We start from the raw sequence: 19,738 nt of genomic DNA, 5'->3' as shown, positions 1-19,738 counted from the left end.
TATCATCAGCAAATGCTTTTGGCTTGGGGACTTATTTACAAGCATAATTTCTCACCACACAATTTTTTTATTTGGAATAACTGTAAAATTCTACATAAGAGGAAATCCTTGTTGAAAACTGGTTCAGTAATGGAGTGATGTTAGTGAACCAGCTGTTTGATAATGATGGTAATTTATTCAACTACTCTGATTTTATTTCGAGATACCAATTTCCAGTATCTAGGAAAGAATTTTAGGGAGTGTCCTTTTGCTCAGTCTTTCTGGAGTAATGTTAATGCCTTGATTGTCCAAAATGTGTTTTGTGATTTTTCCTTATCTTATAGACACATTCTTTTTGGGTTTTATATTAATGACAAGAATCTAATCAAAGCAAGTATTTGTATAAACCTTCTTTTATTCATTGGAAAGTTTTATATCCATAAATGTAAACATACAAAAAGTAAACCCCGCTTTAACATCTTCAAACAAGAATTGAATTTGTATTTAAATACAATCTCAATGCCGGATAATAAGAAAGCTATAAAACATCTTCAATTTGTACCATGTTTAATATTTTAATATTTTTTGTTCCTTTATCAATATTATTTATTATTATTTATTACTTTCATCAAGATAAATCTGATAAACACATTAGTGGACATTCTAGCTTTGACACCATTCAACAAACTTTAGTTTTCTAACATTAAAAACATTAACAATTGTGTGGGGAAAAAAGTTACAGCAGTGGAACTCACTCAGTGGTTTAGGATACAGACCACTGTAATGAATATCTGTCTTTGGAAAACAACATGAACTTGTTTTTGAGCATTTTAATTGACATGCTGGTCAAGCACAAGAGTGTATTCAGTGCAAGACTCATTCTACTGAGATGCCCCACAGAGAGCACAGAAAGTAATTCTTGCCTGTGGCCATCAAACTTTTCAACGCCTCCCTCAGAGTGTCAGACACTCTGAGCTAATAGTCTGGCCCATTTGAACTTACCTCAGCCATAACCTCATAATTTATAACTTCAACTGTACAGTACTTTATTAGCACAGTAATTTAACCTATAACTGTGCAATAATTCTCTCTCTCTCTCTCTCTTTAGCAGCTACTTCTCAGTCCCAGGCTTTTTTGTTTTCTTGCTATTTTTCTGTATTACAAAGGAGAAAAGGAAAATCAAGTCCTTCATAAATAAAGCGAAAAACAATATCTGCCTGGCATCTCAACCAGTTAGACACACCTGTCAATTACTAGACAGCGGACGCAAAGTGGCTTACATGTCATCTCAATGCTCATAACTAGGCTTTGTAGTTCTTTTATAAAACATATACAAAAAAGATTCCTTTTAATCACAGATGTTTGAAATCTATAATGGCAGCAGTCATTTAGATAAACTTAAAGTTAATAAGTTAAATTGAATTTAACAGATTGATAGCCAGACCCATGATTTTATTGTCAAATAATGAGAGAAGTCTGCTGCTATTAACAAGGAGCCATCAGACAGTTTGCATGATCTTGGGCCAGGGCGCAATTAAAACTGTTCAACCACATGAATACATTTTAATACCACGTGCTGTAGCCAATATGTGCATAAAATACAAAATAGGACTAATGAATGAAAATGTCTGTCCTGCCTAATCTGCATAGCCTTTTTCAAGTCTATAATTATCCAGCACCAGCACCTCAACTAAGTCTTATACCAGATATATTATTATTGTAATATATAATGATAGTCATTCATTCATTAATAATATTCAACTGACTGTGATTTGTTTCCAGTCATGGAGTCTTGAGCAGTTTACAGTGGAATCACATCAGTCCCATCTTCAGTCCTAGCCTTTTCATACTGTCTGTAAACTATTTCAAGTCCGTCACATTGCTAAACTAGCATATAAACTGTCACAAAAGCAGTCATAAAATTAATTCTGGCTGTTATGAAGTGTATAATAGGCTACTCAGTAACAATCCATATTACTTGTTGCTGTGATCATTGTGGAGCATCTGTAATGCACAGTTGAAAGCGTTCATGTCCCTTATTTTCTGCATGACTATTTCCAGGTATTGCAGATATAAACTACTGTATGTGTGTGGTTCTAGAAAGAAACAATAATAAGCTACTTTTCTTTGAATCTTTGTGTTTACTTACATGTTATAAAGTGTTTTAACTAATTAGCTTAACACTTCTCAGGTAAATGGATTAAATAAGAATGTTCAGGGTGGCCTAGGACTTTGGCACCTTAGCGTACATCTGCTGTCAGGAAAGCCAAATCAAAGTCTTTGTAAGGCTGTAAATTCCATTAAAATGGATAATATCACCTGTGTACCTGATAATGTGCCCCTATAAGTAACTGAATTCCACTAAAGTTACAATTTAAATCATTGATAATTAGAATACAGTTACATTCAAAAAGTATTTTGATTATTGAAGAGATTACTTTCCATTTTATTGTCATTTGTTTCATTTAATATTTAGTCCTTTCAGATGGAAAACATTTATACATATAAATGATGCGATCAAAATTGCATTTGAACAGCGGTGAAACACTTTCTTATGATGTGTTACATTCATACGAGCAGACAGATAAGTAAGTTTGAAGTAAGTTTGGAGCAGAAGAAATAGAAATAAACCTTGTGTAAATTGTCAGCTTTATGCTAAGCTAAAATGCTATTTCTAGCCATTTTACGTACACGATCATATTTTTTTTTATCAAGAAAATTCACGTTGGATCATAATTTCTTTTTTTCTAGTAAGACCTTTGATATTAGGGCAAAAATCTTATTCTTGATAATTTTTTTATTGTTTTCCTGTAAAAATATCTACAAATCCTTAAAACAAGATCAATTTGATTGATCTTGTTTTAGAAACAACACTGCATAAGATATTTAGGTTTTTCAGAGAATGTATTTTTAACATGTGTATTTTGTCTTACTGCACTGGCAGAGTTTTTATAGTCAAATCAAGTGAAAAAATCTACCAGTGCTGAAGAAGTAATCCAAAGTATTTAGAATACGTTACTGACCTTGAGTAATCTAATGGAATACGTTACAAATTAAATTTTACAGCATGTATTCTGTAATCTGTAGTGGAATATATTTCATAAGTAACACTCCCAACCCTGTGAATGGTGTTAAAGCTAGAATGTCCACTAATCTGTTTGTTTCTTAATTTTATCTTGACGAAAGTAATAAATAATATTGATAAAACTGCAATCCAAATATTTTATTTTTATACTACACAAAAAAGGAAGAAAAGTACAAAGAAATGAGAGGATCCTTAGCATGTTGAATAGTGGTAGCATAGAGTCTATGAGTGTAAGGCAACCCCTAGGCTTACAGAAATGGTTTAACTCTAGTGCTAAGCAGCCAATGGGAACTTATGACACTCACCCCTTCAACAGAGGCCAAATGGCTCAGAAGTACGTGAAATTGACATCTGAGCTCACGCATTGTTAACGTGTTGTTTGCGCATTCTCAACGTGTTGTTCACGTGTTAAAATTCACGTATTTTTGAACTGCTTGGCATTCCATAAATAAAAACACTTTTTATAGAAAACTATTATGAGTACAGTCTTCATCTCATGTGAGTGTACACCATTCAGATCACTCTCCACAAAAACACAATTCATTTGTTAATGTGTAAAACTTTTTAAATAAGCCCCAAATTACTGAACGCAACTTTAAGAGTCTGAACGGCACTTCAACACAGATGTATTCTTAAAAACGAGAGATAAGAACACAGATACAGAAGACAGAAATTAAAATCAATTTACGGGCCATTTAGTCCTTGAAAAGCTGGCCGAAGCAATGAAAACACTGAAGCGCTGGAATTTGGAATTAAAAATACAGTCAAGGGCTTTTTTTTTTTTTATAAGGGAGTGCCTCCCTCTGGCTTGCCTCACTTGTAACATACTACACGCTATTCCCTCAGCTCCACTGCAGCAGGTTTCTTTTAAGAGAAACTATTGTAAGATTAAAACAGGCGTAAGATGTGCAATCAGACCATGAGTTGGTAATGTGAAGTAGAGAAGCTCTGCCTCTTTATAATAAGGATAACCCAGAATAAGGATAACCCATGAACTTCTCTATGTCACAACACATTAGTGAGGCATCGGGAGGGAGAGAGAATCTGAAAAAGATTAAATTACTCACCGTTTGCAGGAAGGCAGGCATGGCCGCATGTGGAACGTTCTTGCTAAACGATCTAGCCTATGGGACAATGTAGTCATGAGTCAATTAAAACAAGATATCTAATGCATGCAGCTAGAAGACTCATAACTGGACAGTATTTAAGAGCACATAACTTTAATTATTCAGTCTGGTCTCATGAAATTTACGTGAGCACAAATTACGTGTTTTATTACACGTTTGGCTGCAGTTTTAAAGTGAAATGTCCTGCGGGGAGTGCCAAAACCGAGCAAAATGAGGTTGTAATTGGACGAGGTTAAGGTGAATTTTAGAAGGTGGTTTTAATAAGTCAAATATACCTACTTAACCTACAACTTTACCCTAAACCTAACCAATAGTGTCCGAAAAAATAAATGAGAGTTTATAAACACACATGAACTAAAGCAACCACGTCATTTTGTGTTGCTTCTGTGCTACATTTGATTTTGTGCGTCTTCGGCTGGATTCGAAACACAGTCATTGAGCTCAAAGTCCAATGCTCTACCAGGTGAGCTACCATGCAAGCTAACAACATTGGAATAAGTGTGTATATGTAGGTGGGTCTGTAATACAAATGTTAAAATATCGTTTTTCAAATCATGCGTTAAAGTAAAAGTGTTTTGATATCATAACATAGCGGGTGGTGAATAATAGAATGAAAAATAAGTTTTTGTAAAGTCAAAATCAGCAGTTGTACTTGTGATTTGTCTGACAATGATTAAACCGCACAGTTGTTGTAGAGCCTCTAGAGTTCATTTCACCAGGAAACTGCAGCGAAACATAGAAAGTGGCATGTAAAAATCAGTTTGCAAAAATGTATATAGAGTAACGTTCATTCTATGAGACCAGGTTGTAATTATTGGATGAAACCTGTCAAGAACATATCAGGGCTACCCAGAAATCAAAAGAAAGAAATAAGAGACTGTATTATGCCTAAAGAAAATGGAGTGTATTTTTAGGATGTTTAAAATTATTTGCTTTGGTACACTATGTTTATGATAAATTAAACACATTTTTATTACTGGAATACAAAAATATCTCATCCTCATTACTTTAATGCGAAAAATAATGACATTTCATTTAAATTGAAAAGAACTGATGCATCATGGTAGTATCATAATTTTTTTTTTTTTATGATCATTTATTTAAGGAGAATGACTGTTCAGCATTATTAGAAAGTGAGAATTAAAAGTGAAATCTAAATGGTCCCAGGCTTCATTTTCATTTAATGTATGAAGAAATGTTTTAGTAACATTTCGCCTATTACACAATCAAATCTATCAGCATTACATTCCAGGTCAGTCCTTGGCTTGTTTTGTAATATTTTAATGTGTTCTTCAATCTCTTTGGGTTCATTTTATCGCTAACCCTTCGTGCCAACTGAGCCGACATGCACAGTGGGTTCTGCAATATCTGATGAAATCTCTGAGTAACATTTCCATGAATTTTCTGGAATGCTGTGTGGTTACACAGGTCTTTTAATGGTTTCAGTAATGAAGAGAAGACACCAATCAAGGGTCATGAAAGCTGTAGGTGGAGGAGGGCTGATCTCTCTAGTGATGAGAGAGATTAGTATGCAAATTGAAACTACCTTCAGAAACAGTCAACATCTCTTATTTAACCACAGATACAAAACTGACAGCTTTGTCTATTAGAGTGCATACGTGTTGGAGATGGACGTGGGCTTGGCTGGCGATGTCATAAACAACATCCCTGACGTTCTGGTTCCTGCTGCCACGGAGGAAGTCCTCTTGAGACGCACCATGCTGGGACAAAAACAGTAAAAATGCATTACAATTACCTCATTTGATCTATGGATAAACAACCTTAAGCGATATCACAATCCTATTCTTATCCCTTCATCTTTCAGGCAGAATCATAACAAAAACCTAATATGTAAATCTCACAAAACATTTCCCCAAAAACCCAAAATCTAAATTTATTTTGAGACAATTTTAAGACTGTAACTTAAAGACGAAATGTAGCATTGTGACATTATTGTCATGAAAATTAAGTGCATGTCATGACAAAAAAAAATTCATTCTCATTACAGTAATGCCAAAACAATCTCACTCATTACATTGAACAGTAAAAAAAAAAAAAAAAAGAGCATCAGTTTAAACCTGCATAAATTAATTTCAGTACAACAAATACCACCATCATGCATTTTCACAACTGTACTTTACAAATGTGCATAAATAATATATAATTGGAGCTTTGTCCCATGGAGAGACAAATTGTTGAATTTAAATCAAATAAATATTTAGATAAATCATTAAAGGGATAGTTCACCCAAAAATGAAAAATCTCTCAACATTTACTCACCCTCATGTTATCCATAAGACTTCAGTGGTTAAATCAGGAGTGATATGTTAAGTATGGGTGAGAAACAGATCAATATTGAAGTCTTTATACTATAAATCTTTACTTTAATTTTCACTTACATTCTTCTATTTCTGTTTTTATTTTTCATCAATTTGCATTCTTTGTGCATATCGCAACCTACTGGTTGGGGCTGGTCAAAGGTGGATATTTAACAACAACAAAAAAGGATTTAAATATTGATCTGTTTCTCACCCACACCTACCATGGTGCTTCAGATGACATGGATTTAACCACTGGAGTCTTATGGATTACTTTTATTCTGCCTTTATGTGATTTATAAAGATTCAAAGTTCTGGCCACCATTAATTTGTATTGTATAGACCTACAGAGCTGTGATATTCTTCTAAAAACCTTCATACACATCTGGGATAACATGGGAGTGGGCAAACGATGAGAAAATTTTCATTTTTGGGTGAACTATACCTTTAAATACAAAATACAATTAATAAATTCTTAAATCAATAAATAAATCAAATGACACTTGTATTTCAGTTAAAGACTAGCTTGTCTTTTCATTTAAATTTTCAGGGTTACGTTTTTTGTACGTCACCTTGGCTTTCAAAATCGATTTCTTTGGACTTCCTGGTTAGTGATTTTAGGTGTGTTTTTTTTTCTCTTTTTTTTTTCACCGCAACTACGGCTGAGTTTCGTACAATAAAAGATTTCTTATTAATTTGCAGATGATGCCAACTAAGACGTTGGCAATCACTTAATTTTAAACCATATAAATGAAGGGGAACGGGAAAAGGGAAATGTTGGACAAAATATATTTAGTAAATGACGGTAACATTAGCTTACGTGTGTGGAACATTTTTAACAGCGCTGAGCAGTTTGTTTGACTGGAAAATACACAACATGAAATTGATTCTGTGAGAGAAGGTCATCCTACTTTGAAAAGTGACGCCCACTTATGTTGAGTGATGTGTCAATAACCGTAACCCTGAAAATTAAGCCACAAAGCTCTTGCTTAAATGAAAAACCAACCCAAAAGATAGCGCTAAACTGAAAATGGATGCAAACTGGTGCTAAACAGATATAAAATTGAGATTTATTTAATCATTAATTTAATAATTTAATATTTTTAGTAATTTGGCCCTCCATATTTTCTGCATTACAGCAATGAAAAAGAGATTTGTATTCCCTCCCACTGTATAGTAGGTTAGAATGGGGGGAATGTGCTTAATTGTCATTAAAATAATGTCACAGCAGAAAAAAACAAAAACAAAATGCTCCTAAAAATAGGCTTAATTTCTTTATGCAAAATATCATTTCTTATTTTATTTATTTTGATTGAGGTAAAAATATGATCCTTTCTTTTTGTGAGATTCACCCTAAAAGACTACAATCAACAAAAATACTTCAATATATAGCAGAAACATTTGTGTGCTTGAAGAAAATGTGAAAAATCTGTATGCAGTGTAATCCCATCAGCATCCTACGAGTTCTTCAAAACAAATACAGAAATCACACTTATTAATATCTGTGAAAATACTGATTCAAATGAAGACATAACAAATGAACAAATGTAAAATTCTTCCATCACTCATGTACCATCTGTGATTGCTCTGCTTAACTGTGTTCTGAACAAACACGAACAGACCCACACCATAATCCACAGTTGCAGGGGATCAATAAACACATACTGCAGAAGCATTCATTTAGTATCTAATTTAAAAGGCAATTTTGTGACAGAATAAAGCACCTGCAGCCAATGAACATCATGAATAACCAGTCTGTGTAGACTAATTGTAGAGATGCTTTCATTATCGATCTTTTCTCCTATTCTTGAAAGGGGGCTTCACGCCACATACTGTGATAAAAAAAGTGGTTTGAAGACACCCTGAGGCTTGTTTTCACAGTCAGTCTAACAAAGAAATACCCTAATGTCACACACAAGCAATACTGCTGTTACACATATGTGTTTGGCTAATCTTGACACTGTTTATAATTCTCAGCAAGCCAGCAAATATTCTCTAAAACAATTGCAACATTCAAAGTCCTGATGTTGTAATCCTTAAATCCCAAATGAAAGTTTTAAATGCATTATTAAATACATCAGATACTCACCAATGAAAAAAGTTTTAAATCTTATATGCATAATGTCTTGATGTTTTAATCATGTTTTTTAAAGAAAAGTTTGACAAAGTTAATTTCAAACAGTAAGTGCAGGCAATTAGTATGAAACATCTGTGCGCAGCAATTTAATAATTAGCAAACGCTCCAGCAATACAGTATGGCAATCTAAATAAAGAGGTAGGCTATGTTATATTCACCCCAGAAATCAAATAGCGTGTATACATACAGTTGAAGTCAGAAGTTTACATACACTTAGGTTGAAGTCATTAAAACTCATTTTTTAACCACTCCACAGATTTCATATTAGCAATCTATAGTTTTGGCAAGTCATTTAGGACATCTACTTTGTGCATGACATGAGTAATTTTTATAACAATTGTTTACAGGCAGATTGTTTCACTTTTAATTGACTATATCACAATTCCAGTGGGTCAGAAGTTTACATACACAAAAATGGAAAAATTCCTGAAAATTATGTCAAGCCTTTAGACAATTAGCTTCTGATAGGAGGTGTACTGAATTGGAGGTGAACCTGTGGATGTATTTTAAGGCCTACCATCAAACTCAGTGCCTCTTTGCTTGACATCATGGGGAAAATCAAAAGAAATCATCCAAGACCCCAGAAAAAAAATTGTGGACCTCCACAAGTCTGGTTCATCCTTGGGAGCAATTTCCAAATGCGTGATGGTACCACGTTCGTCTGTACAAACAATAGTATACAAGTATAAACACCATGGGACCACGCATGCCATCATACCGCTCATGAAGGAGATGCATTCTGTCTGCTTGACATGAACGTAGTTTGGTGTAAAAAGTGCAACTCAATCCCAGAACAACAGCAAAGGAGCTTGTGAAGATGCTGGACGAAACAGGTAGACAAGTATCTATATCCACAGTAAAATGAGTCCTATATCGATATAACCTGAAAGGTTGCTCAGCAAGGAAGAAGCCACTGCTCCAAAACCACCACAAAAAAGCCAGACTACAGTTTGCAAGTGCACATGGGGACAAAGATCTTACTTTTTGGAGAAATGTCCTCTGGTCTAATGAAACAAATTTCAAACTGTTTGGCCATAGTGACCATTATTATGTTTGGAGAAGAAAGGGTGAGTCTTGCAAGCCGAAGAACACCATCCCAACGTGAAGCATGGGGGTGGCAGCATCATGCTGTGGGGGTGCTTTACTGCAGGAGGGACTGGTGCACTTCACAAAATAGATGACATCATGAGGAAGGAAAATTTTGTGGATATATTGAAGCAACATCTCAAGACATTAGCCAGGAAGTTAAAGCTTGGTCACAAATGGGACTTCCAAATGGACAATGACCCCAAGCATACCTCCAAAGTTGTGGCAAAATGGCTTAAGGACAAAGTCAAGGTATTGGAGTGGCCATCGCAAAGCTCTGACCTCAATCCAATAGAAAATTGTGGGCAGAACTGAAAAAGCGTGTGCGAGCAAGGAGGCCTACAAACCTGACTCAGTTACACCAGTTCTGTCTGGAGGAATGGGCCAAAATTCCAGCAGCTTATTGTGAGAAGCTTGTGGAAGGCTACCCAAAACGTTTGACCCAAGTTAAACAATTTAAAGGCAATGCTACCAAATACTAACAAAGTGTATGTAAACTTCTTACCCACTGGGAATGTGATGAAAGAAATAAAAGCTGAAACAAATCATTATCTCTACTATTATTCTGACATTTCACATTCTTAAATTAAAGTAGTGATCCTAACTGACCTAAGACAGAGAATGTTGTCTACGATTAAATGTCAGGAATTGTGAAAAACTGAGTTTAAATGTACATTTGGCTAAGGTGTATGTCAACTTCTGACTTCAACTGTAATTTATGGTGCAACACCAGTGCCCCCTACTGGTAAATGTGGAATCATACAGTAAAAAAATCTATAAAAGATTTGATTTTAATGCTGTACAATGTTTCTAGCTGATATTAGTTGAGGATAAATTACAGATAATATCCTTTTCTTTTGTTAAACTAAGGGCAAGATCTTCTTTATCCCAGTTCTAATGGCATGTTCATGCTGCCATGACGACAGATGGCAGACATAAAGCCTTTGGATTTGGGCTTAGCAGCTGAGAGGGCACGGACAGCTTTACCCACATCTATGCTGACTGCCATATGGATAGTCTCTAGTTCTTTACTACAGCCTCTCTTATGTTAAAAAGATGTGGCATTGCATGGCAGGTTGCTTAGTTAATACAGATGGTAAGTCTGTTTATGTGCCTTTAGAGGTGGTATGTCATTTTTTCCCATGCTAAAATTGTTGATGTTAATTTTAAAATACTTTTTTAATTTGAGATGCATGCAAAGAATATAAGCACTGGTTCTGTGGAGCAATCAAAACATTGCCCTGTTTGCTGAAGCAGTCCAAAGTCAACTTCCAGCTCAACCAGTGGCTTAAATTTGTGGAAGGACAATCTCCTTGTTCAAACAAGGGCAGATAGGGCGCAAGGCAGAAGGGGTGATACAGCTGTTTGGAACCAATCGTTATTTTTACAATTTCGTTTGGTGCAGCAAGTGATGCAGAAATTACACACTTCACCTATAAGGGGCCCAGAAGAAGGTCCAAAACCTCAATATCTTCTAGGTAAGAGTTTAGGTAAAAGGATAAGAGCTCAGAAATTAACTTTTACCAAATTCCAGCAGGACGACTGAAGAGTTACCCACCAGCATGCAGATGTCCATGGGCAGATAGACTTTGCGTCTGCTGCTGTAGTAGGGGGTGGCACGGAGGCAGGTCAGGATGCCCTGGGCTTTGCCAATGTGGCTGGCGGCATGGTCTGCATGGACATTTTTCACACCTATATTGAGGAAAAATCACCCACAAAGCATGCAAGTTTACTGCTTTGCATCATTTAATTGTAAATTTCCAATAATGTCTTTAAAGTTAATATTTGCTTAACCCTTGAACCATATGTGGGTCAAAAGTGATACCGTGTCTAGTTTTTAGGACATAATTTTGATGCCACTCCAGGTATTCATCAGTGAAGGTGTCGTCTTTCAAATGAAGTGACTTTCTGAACATGTTGTTTAATATTTTTTAAATTCTAAGAGAATTTGCATCACTATCCCAAAAATGCATATGTGGGTCCTATATAACCCATATGTATTTCCTATGGTATTCAATGCATTTAACACCTGTCTTATTTTTGTAATACATTGATTATTTTCAGTTTCCATTTTTTATGTTACTAAATATATGTTAGATGCCATGTTCATGTTTATATTTATGTGTAGTAAGCAAGAATAGAAAGTTGTCATTCAGCTGATGCTTAAATTCAAAGTGCATGATATTACACCCATTACAGGGACAGTCCTCATGGAGCAAACTGAGGTTAGATGCATTCATGGCAACGGCACAATGGTTGTAGCTTCTGGACCACTTAATGTGTTTGAACCTGCAACTTTTCTTTTTTAGGACGCCTCACCAATTACCACTCCGTACAATAAATATAGCTGCGTGGAGTAGTATAGAAATATAGTTTCATTCGGCAATACAGAATACCTAAGGTTGTCATTTTACAAGTTTATCGATATTTTTTTGTGTTTTTGTTGTTGTAAAAAACATTTTATCTTAGTCCATTGTACTTATTTGTATGTGTTTGTGTGGATACAGTTGTTGAAACATTTCATATTTTACCACGAAACATGGAAATTGCCTATATGTCTGTTACACAGGCTTTTTTTTCACCCAAAACTCTATTTTCAATGTGTCTAAAACTCTTCAGAATTGAATAAAAGATATATCAACTACTTAAAAATGTACATTACTAATACAATTATCATTAGAGTTAATTTTCCTTGTAAAGACTGGGAGATGTTCCAGTCCGCCTCTGATGACAACATCGAGCTTTACGCTGATAGCGTAACGTGTTTCATCAGAAAGTGCGTAGAGGACGTTTTTCCGACCAGAACAATACGGATCTACCCGAACCAGAAACCTTGGATCAATAGCGATGTTCGCGCGGCACTTGATGCCAGTTATGCCCTATCAGAACAGCAAAACGTCAGTACACGAACAAGATTGAAGGACAGTTTAACACCACCAACTCTAGAAGCATGTGGCAGGGAATTAACATCATCACGGACTTTAAAGGGAATAAAAACTCCGCCGTGAACACCGCTGCCTCTCTCCCGGATGAGCTAAATATTTTTTATGCTCGTTTCGAGGGAAATAACACCACCCTCGTGGAGAGAGCTCTCGCGGCCAAAGCTACAGAGGTTAGTTCACTCTCCGTCTCTGTAGCGGATGTAACCCGATCCTTCCGACGGGTGAATATCCGCAAAGCCGCAGGTCTTTTTACGGACATTTTCAACCTTTCCCTCTCTTTGTCTGTAGTCCCCACATGCTTTAAAATGTCCACCATTGTGCCTCTTCCAAAGCAGTCCAAAATCACTTGCTTAAATGACTGGCGTCCTGTTGCTCTGACCCCCATCATCAGCAAATGCTTTGAGAGACTAATCAGAGATTACATCTGCTCTGTGCTGCCTCCATCACTGGACCCATTGCAGTTTGCTTACCGCAACAACCGCTCCACTGATGATGCCATTGCATCTACAATACACACTGCTCTCTCCCACCTGGAAGAAAAGAACACTTATGTGAGAATGTTATTTGTAGACTACAGCTCAGCATTCAACACCATACTGCCCTCCAAGCTTGATGAGAAACTCCGGGCTCTGGGCTTAAACAGCTCGATGTGCAGCTGGATCCTGGACTTCCTGTCAAGCAGACGCCAGGTGGTTAGAATAGGCAGCAACATCTCCTCATCACTGACCCTCAACACTGGAGCCCCGCAGGGCTGTGTTCTCAGCCCACTCCTGTATTCTCTGTACACACATGACTGCGTGGCAACACACAGCTCCAATGCCATCATTAAGTTTGCTGATGATACGACGGTGGTAGGTCTGATCACTGACAATGATGAAACAGCCAACAGAGAGGAGGTACACACTCTGACACGCTGGTGCAGGAGCACAACCTCTCTCTCTCAACGTCAGTAATACAAAGGAGCTTGTGGTGGACTTCAGGAGAAGAGATAGAGAACACAGTCCCATCACCATCAATGAAGCACCAGTGGAGAGAGTCAGCAGCTTCAAGTTCCTGGGTGTCCACATCACTGAGGAACTCACATGGTCCGTCCACACTGAGGCCGTTGTGAAGAAGGCTCATCAGCGCCTCTTCTTCCTGAGACGGCTAAGGAAGTTTGGAATGAACCGCCACATCCTCACACGGTTCTACACCAGCACTGTAGAGAGCATACTGACTGGCTGCATCTCCGCCTGGTACGGCAACAGCACCGCCCACAACCGCAAACCCTTGCAAAGTGTGGTGCGAACTGCCAGACACATCATCGGAGGTGAGTTTCCCTCCCTCCAAGACTTATATACCAGGCGGTGTGTGAAAAAAGCTCGGAGGATCATCAGAGACTCCAGTCACCCGGGCCATGGACTGTTCTCACTGCTACCATCAGGCAGGCGGTATCGCAGCATCAGGACCCACACTAGCCGACTACATGACAGCTTCTTCCCCCAAGCAATCAGACTTATGAACTCTTGATCTCCCACGATCAAAATACATCAGCACTGCACTTTATTACTCTTACTCTTATATCTCACACCGGACTGTCATAAATTATATTATTATTATATTATATTCTCTCTTAACAACATACTGGCAACTTACTATCAACCGACAGCCTGAATGTCAACACAGTACAATACAACCTACTGTACATTTTATTTATACTATATATACTTTTTTTTTATTGTATAATGTGTATTCTATATTGTGTGTATTGTATACTGTACATTGTATGTTATTATTTGTATACTGTGTTATGTGTAATTATGTGTATATTAGACTTTAAATTGTGTTGTGTTAATTTGATGTTATTGTAAATTGGTATATGTCTCATCACTGTCACGACTTCTACGTTGCTCGGAACTGCACCCAAGAATTTCACACACTATTGCACTTGTGTATATGGTTGTGTGACAATAAAAGTGATTTGATTTTGATTTGAAAAGTAGTTTTAATGTGAATGATCACCGGTGGCTCTGAAATACAGCAGTGTGAGATTACATCTTGTACATCAGTATTGCTCACCAAGCGTCTCCAGCAGCAGGTAGAGAAGAGAGGACTGAGTGTTCTCACTGTATGCCTCTAGCTCCTGAAAGTTCCTGTATGCTCTGTCCTCCAAATCTTTCTCCTGTTTAGAACATTAAGAGAATGATTTATTTATCTATAATAACATACTAGATTTCTTTGAGATGAGTGTTCTATCCATTCCCTTACTGGAAGATATTATGACTGACAATTATTGGAAGCAAAGACAACACAATTCAAGTATCATTGTGTAAATTATATATTTTTTTTTATCAGTGTTTAATTAAATTGCCAGAGAACAGACTTTACAACATGCCAACTCAATGAATCATAGATTAATGTCTAAAATGAGTCATGCATGCCTTTTGGGGAGGGATCAGAGTTAAAAATTATATACACAATATGGCCAAAAGTATGTAGACGCTCCCTTCTAATTAAAAGGTTTGGCCACTTCAGCTACTCCTGTTACTAACAGGTGCATAAAATCAAGCATACACCCTTATAATCTTCTTAGAATTTTTTTTTTGTAGAATGGGCCACCAAAGAGCACAGCGACTTTCAAAGTGCCACTGTCATTGGACGCAGCCAGCAAAATGGTTTACTGGGCCTGGTATAGAACAACTTGAAAGACCTGAATCCCTTTTGGGCTGAAATGGAATGTCGACTGATAGCCAGGCCCCATCGCCCAACATCAGTGCCTCACCTCCCAGATGCTTGTGCCTGAATGGAAGCAAATCCCAGCAGCCATGCCCCATCATCAAGCGAGCAACCTTCTTAAAGGAATATTCTGGGTTCAATGCAAGTTAAGCTCAATCAACGGCATAATGTTGATTTCCACAAAAATGCATTTAGATTTTTCCCTCCTTTTCTATAAAAAAAAAAAAAAAAAAAAAAAGAGCAAAAATCGAGTAAGGCACTTACAATGGAATTAAATGGGGCCAATTTGTAGACGTCAAATAGGCTCAAAAGTATAGCCACGAGATGTAAAAAATATGCATGTTAACATGATTTTAGTGTGATAAAATTGCTTCCTAACCTTTTCTGTGTAAAGTTATATCCAACTGTATAACTTTGTTGCCATGATGAAGAAACATTGGTGACAAATAACTAGAAGTTCATCTGCTTAGAACAATAGTCTACCGCAAAATAACAATTTAGACAACTTTACAGCTCAAATAATACAAAAGTTAACACTGGATTTAAGATTAGTGTTTGTTTAACATTTCAAGCTTCACATTTCTGCCTTTAAACCCTCCAAACACTGGCCCTATTCACTTCAAGTGCCTCACTGTAATCTAGATTTTTGCTTGGGATGAGTCTAAATAATTTTTGTGGTAATCAACACTATGCCACAAATGCTGTCGATTGAGCTTAACTTGTATTGAACCCGGAATATAAATTTAATTGATTGGAAGCAACTTATGGCTTTGAAACTAAAATTAAATGTTCAAGAAGCACATATGGGTATAATGTTCTGGTGTCCACATACTTAGGCCATGTAGTGTTTTTAAGGAAAACTTTGAATACTGCTTCAATATCTGAACTCATTACTTACTCTTTCAGATATAATTCTTAACATCCACCTCTTCGTTAGTGTGTGTTTCCTTACTGCCTGAGAACAGAGAACAGTTATGTCAGTGCACAAAATCTCTGTTCATTTCTCCAGCAAAATCTTATGTACAAGACTTTTTACTCTTTGTTTTATAGACGGAGGACCCACCCTCCACAGTTCTGCACTGACAGGCTGGGCTGGAGGGTCATCTCTGTAAACATCCTCCACAGCGCTCTTCCAAAACTGCATTCGCATTAAACCAATGGTTTTCTGGGAAACAGAGTCCTTAATCTAAAAGACAAGATGCAAATATATGGGCATATACAGTACACGCGTGTCTCTTAAAGAGATACAGCAACCAATCGGATCAGAGTGACAGATAGAAATATACAAAAAAAAAGCTACATTTCACAAATGGAACTAGCAAAGATACATAGCTCAAAATTAACGGAATTAAAGTGTGTGTGCATTGTTACACTCATAAGATGGAATACCTGCCTGTGCCAGCTCTACATTGAATGCCCTCAGTGCCAAGGCGGAGTGGCGAGCAGCATCAGGAAGAAGCAATGAGCACACGAATCCCTCATAGTCCCTCTTCCTATGAATGAGAGAGCATACAGTATTTGTGTGCATGTGTCTGTGTGAATTTCAATGCAGTAGATAAAAAATATCAGAAAATATATGTTGCAAAACCTCTTCTTAAAACAAACCTCTCGTTCCTGTTTTTTTTTTTTTTTGTAAGTATTTATAACTTATACAGGTGCTTTAGTAAAGTAACAACAGGCACAGCTCATACTTTAAATCTGACAGCCAGAAAGTGACATACATTTTATACAGGGCTCAACATTATGCATTTTGATGTGCTTGTCCTCCGGACAAGTAAATTGATCATTCACTTGTCCGAGTAAAAAAAGTTACTTGTCCGGAGAGAAAAAAAGGACATTTAAGTTACATGCTCAAGTAACAAGTTTATGTTGTATATTTTTGTACAATTATGACCGATGCCCAACCTAATAGTGTACCTATGCAATCAACTCAATTATCTTACAGAAATGTAAACTGCACTGGGTAGAGGAGGAGGCTATTTTCATATGATAATTATTTTGTTACGTATGGTATTCAAATAAAGGAAAGCCTCCATCACCACCATTTACAGCAGGGATGCTCAAACCTCTATGGAATGAGATCTACTTTTTCGTCATGTTATTGCAGCAAGATCTACTACGTACGATAAAGGCTATACATTATCACAATACCAACATTTCAGTAGTCTGTAGTGAAACGATTCTCAATACCAGCTTCAATACCACAACAAATAATAACACTAATATGTTAATTATGAAAGAATGGTTTCAAGTTCTTAAATAATTAGATTAGTAAACAGTCAGTAATAAAATAACAATAAAAAACAGCAATGAATAGAAATAGATTAAGAATAATAGAAAAAAAAAGCAAGAAAATCCAGTGTTTTTTTTAACAGCTTTAAAAGCTTTTAACAGCAGTAGGATATCAAGTATTCAAGTAAACATTCAGAAAAAAATGCAACAAACTATTACTGGTCCACTTTTTTCTCCGCTGTTTACGTTCACTTTAGACATCACTCTCTGTGTTTACACGAATACCTCACCAAGACGAGCATTTTGGCAGAATTTTGAAATGTATTTGACCGTTCAGGTGCGCATTAGCACGAGCATTTTCAGAACACACGCGCATGTTCAGCACACACACACATACGCCACCTGTCAATCAAACAGGGCGCAGCTGTTACTAGATCGCTTCGAATTATAAAATTATGTGCTCTTGATTACTTTCAACAGCAGAATAAGAATATGAATTTTCTAATAAGTGACACAGGCATAGGCTATCACAAATATAGCCGGTTATTTTTTTGTTATTGGCGTTTTAATCAGTCTGCTTGTCCGGTCGGGTAAGTAAAATTCTCTTTCAATTGCCCCTTAAAAAATCCAGTTGTCCCAGACAAGAGGACAAGCGTTAATGTCGAACCCTGATTAATATTATTTATGTATTTTCCATACTGTATTTATTTCATTCTATGCCACAAGAAGAACACTTAAATCTGGATAATACATGAGCACCAATACTTGATTCATTTGTCACTGAACGGTTATATTTATCTTTTGTGCGTCAAAACTGCCGTAATAATATTATATATTAATATTATTTTCCGCTTTCAATGAGTTCATTTTTTTAACCAACATCAGTCCTGATCATAACTACCAAATATTCATTTTTAGGATTTTATCCCTTTAAATGCCAGTTTGTTTACATAAAGCCACTGTTGTTTTTCTCTCTCTCTCTCACACACACACACACACACACACACACACACACACACACACGCATGCACAAAATACACTCTGACATCCATACCCACACAATTTTAGCTGCATCATTTATTCAATTGGCCTGCAGTGCTCTATAACTCAGCGAATAAAAAATAGCGAAAAAGCATGTATTTGCTCCATAGGCTATACATGAGGAAAATGGCGCCATCTGGTGGTAAATATTAAAAATGTACATTTTGAAGCCAGGGCTCAGGAATGAAAGAATACTATGATATTCATGATGTTACGTTTTAATGGCACTGGGATCGAATATTGCAGTTTTAATGGGTTTCAATAGGGACATTTTTGTCCTGAAGGTCCTAAGTGTAACTATTTTGTGTACACAGTGTATTATAGATGTATTTTAGGAACCGAGATTGAAATATCAAAATTCCCCCAAAAATATACACCTTTGGCAAACATGTATGCCGTTGGCATTAACACAGTCAAAATGATTTAAAACATTTTTTCCCGAAGTTCGCACAAGGGTTAAGTAACTTTAAAGACACAACTTACCTTACAATATCAATGCAGTACTTTTCATTGTGTTGCACTGACGAATTTGTTAAAGCTCGTATGCATTTGATCTCTGTTGGCCTCTTTATGCATATGGAAAAGGGAATCTTTATCTGAAGAGAATTTTTAGTGCTTAAAAGTCCATTTTTAATGTTTAAACTAAATGCCATAGCACACACTACACATCCAGTACCCTTCAACTGTTACATCCTTTTGCGTGTCCGTCGCATTAAAGCTCCCCTGTAAAAAAGAAATTCTGCTTTAACGTTCCGCTCCGATGTAAAAAAAAAAAAAAACAACAACATGTTTTCTTAAAGTCGTATAACAACAGGGTTATTTTTATGGTATAAACATATACATTTCAATTAATCAGAATGTCTATAGATACTATGTCAGTAAATGCTTTCTGTGAATGCTGCCATTTCCATTTTAAATATTGATGAATGCTTTCTACACAACAAAAGCACGTTTAACTACATTACTTAGCGCAACTATTAAATTTTCGTTTCGTACTTTTCGTTTTGACACCGAGAAAATAATCGACACATAAACGGAGGATGTGGTCACGTGATTCACATGATCATATAACGAGC

The 19,738-nt window shown here is 36.4% G+C and overlaps 1 protein-coding gene across 10 annotated transcripts in view; it reads right to left on the bottom strand.

Moving 5' to 3' along the window:
• Nucleotides 1–19,375, bottom strand: part of LOC127453485 (NADH dehydrogenase (ubiquinone) complex I, assembly factor 6-like) — a 28,436-nt gene extending 9,061 nt beyond the window's left edge. For 9 of the 10 annotated variants that reach the window (XR_007899412.1, XR_007899414.1, XR_007899413.1 and 6 more), the window contains exons 1-8: nt 19,146–19,375; nt 16,783–16,882; nt 16,453–16,575; nt 16,288–16,344; nt 14,733–14,835; nt 11,291–11,424; nt 5,811–5,912; nt 4,132–4,188 (exon numbers count right to left, since the gene is read on the bottom strand). Coding sequence is in view for 3 of the 10 variants with exons in the window: in XM_051719887.1 (XP_051575847.1) it covers nt 4,132–4,188; nt 5,811–5,912; nt 11,291–11,424; nt 14,733–14,835; nt 16,288–16,344; nt 16,453–16,575; nt 16,783–16,882; nt 19,146–19,315 (846 nt within the window). In the remaining 7 variants the exon portion in view is untranslated. Of the gene's footprint in view, nt 1–4,131; nt 4,189–5,810; nt 5,913–11,290; nt 11,425–14,732; nt 14,836–16,287; nt 16,345–16,452; nt 16,576–16,778; nt 16,883–19,145 lie in introns of all 10 variants that reach the window. The other variant, XM_051719888.1, reaches the window with a different exon arrangement.
• Between the last annotated feature and the right edge of the window lie 363 nt (nt 19,376–19,738).

This window comes from Myxocyprinus asiaticus, chromosome 15, assembly GCF_019703515.2.
Source record: "Myxocyprinus asiaticus isolate MX2 ecotype Aquarium Trade chromosome 15, UBuf_Myxa_2, whole genome shotgun sequence".
Taxonomy (NCBI): domain Eukaryota; kingdom Metazoa; phylum Chordata; class Actinopteri; order Cypriniformes; family Catostomidae; genus Myxocyprinus; species Myxocyprinus asiaticus.
Note: the sequence above shows the minus strand (reverse complement) of the source record. Positions and strands in the feature narration are given on the sequence as shown.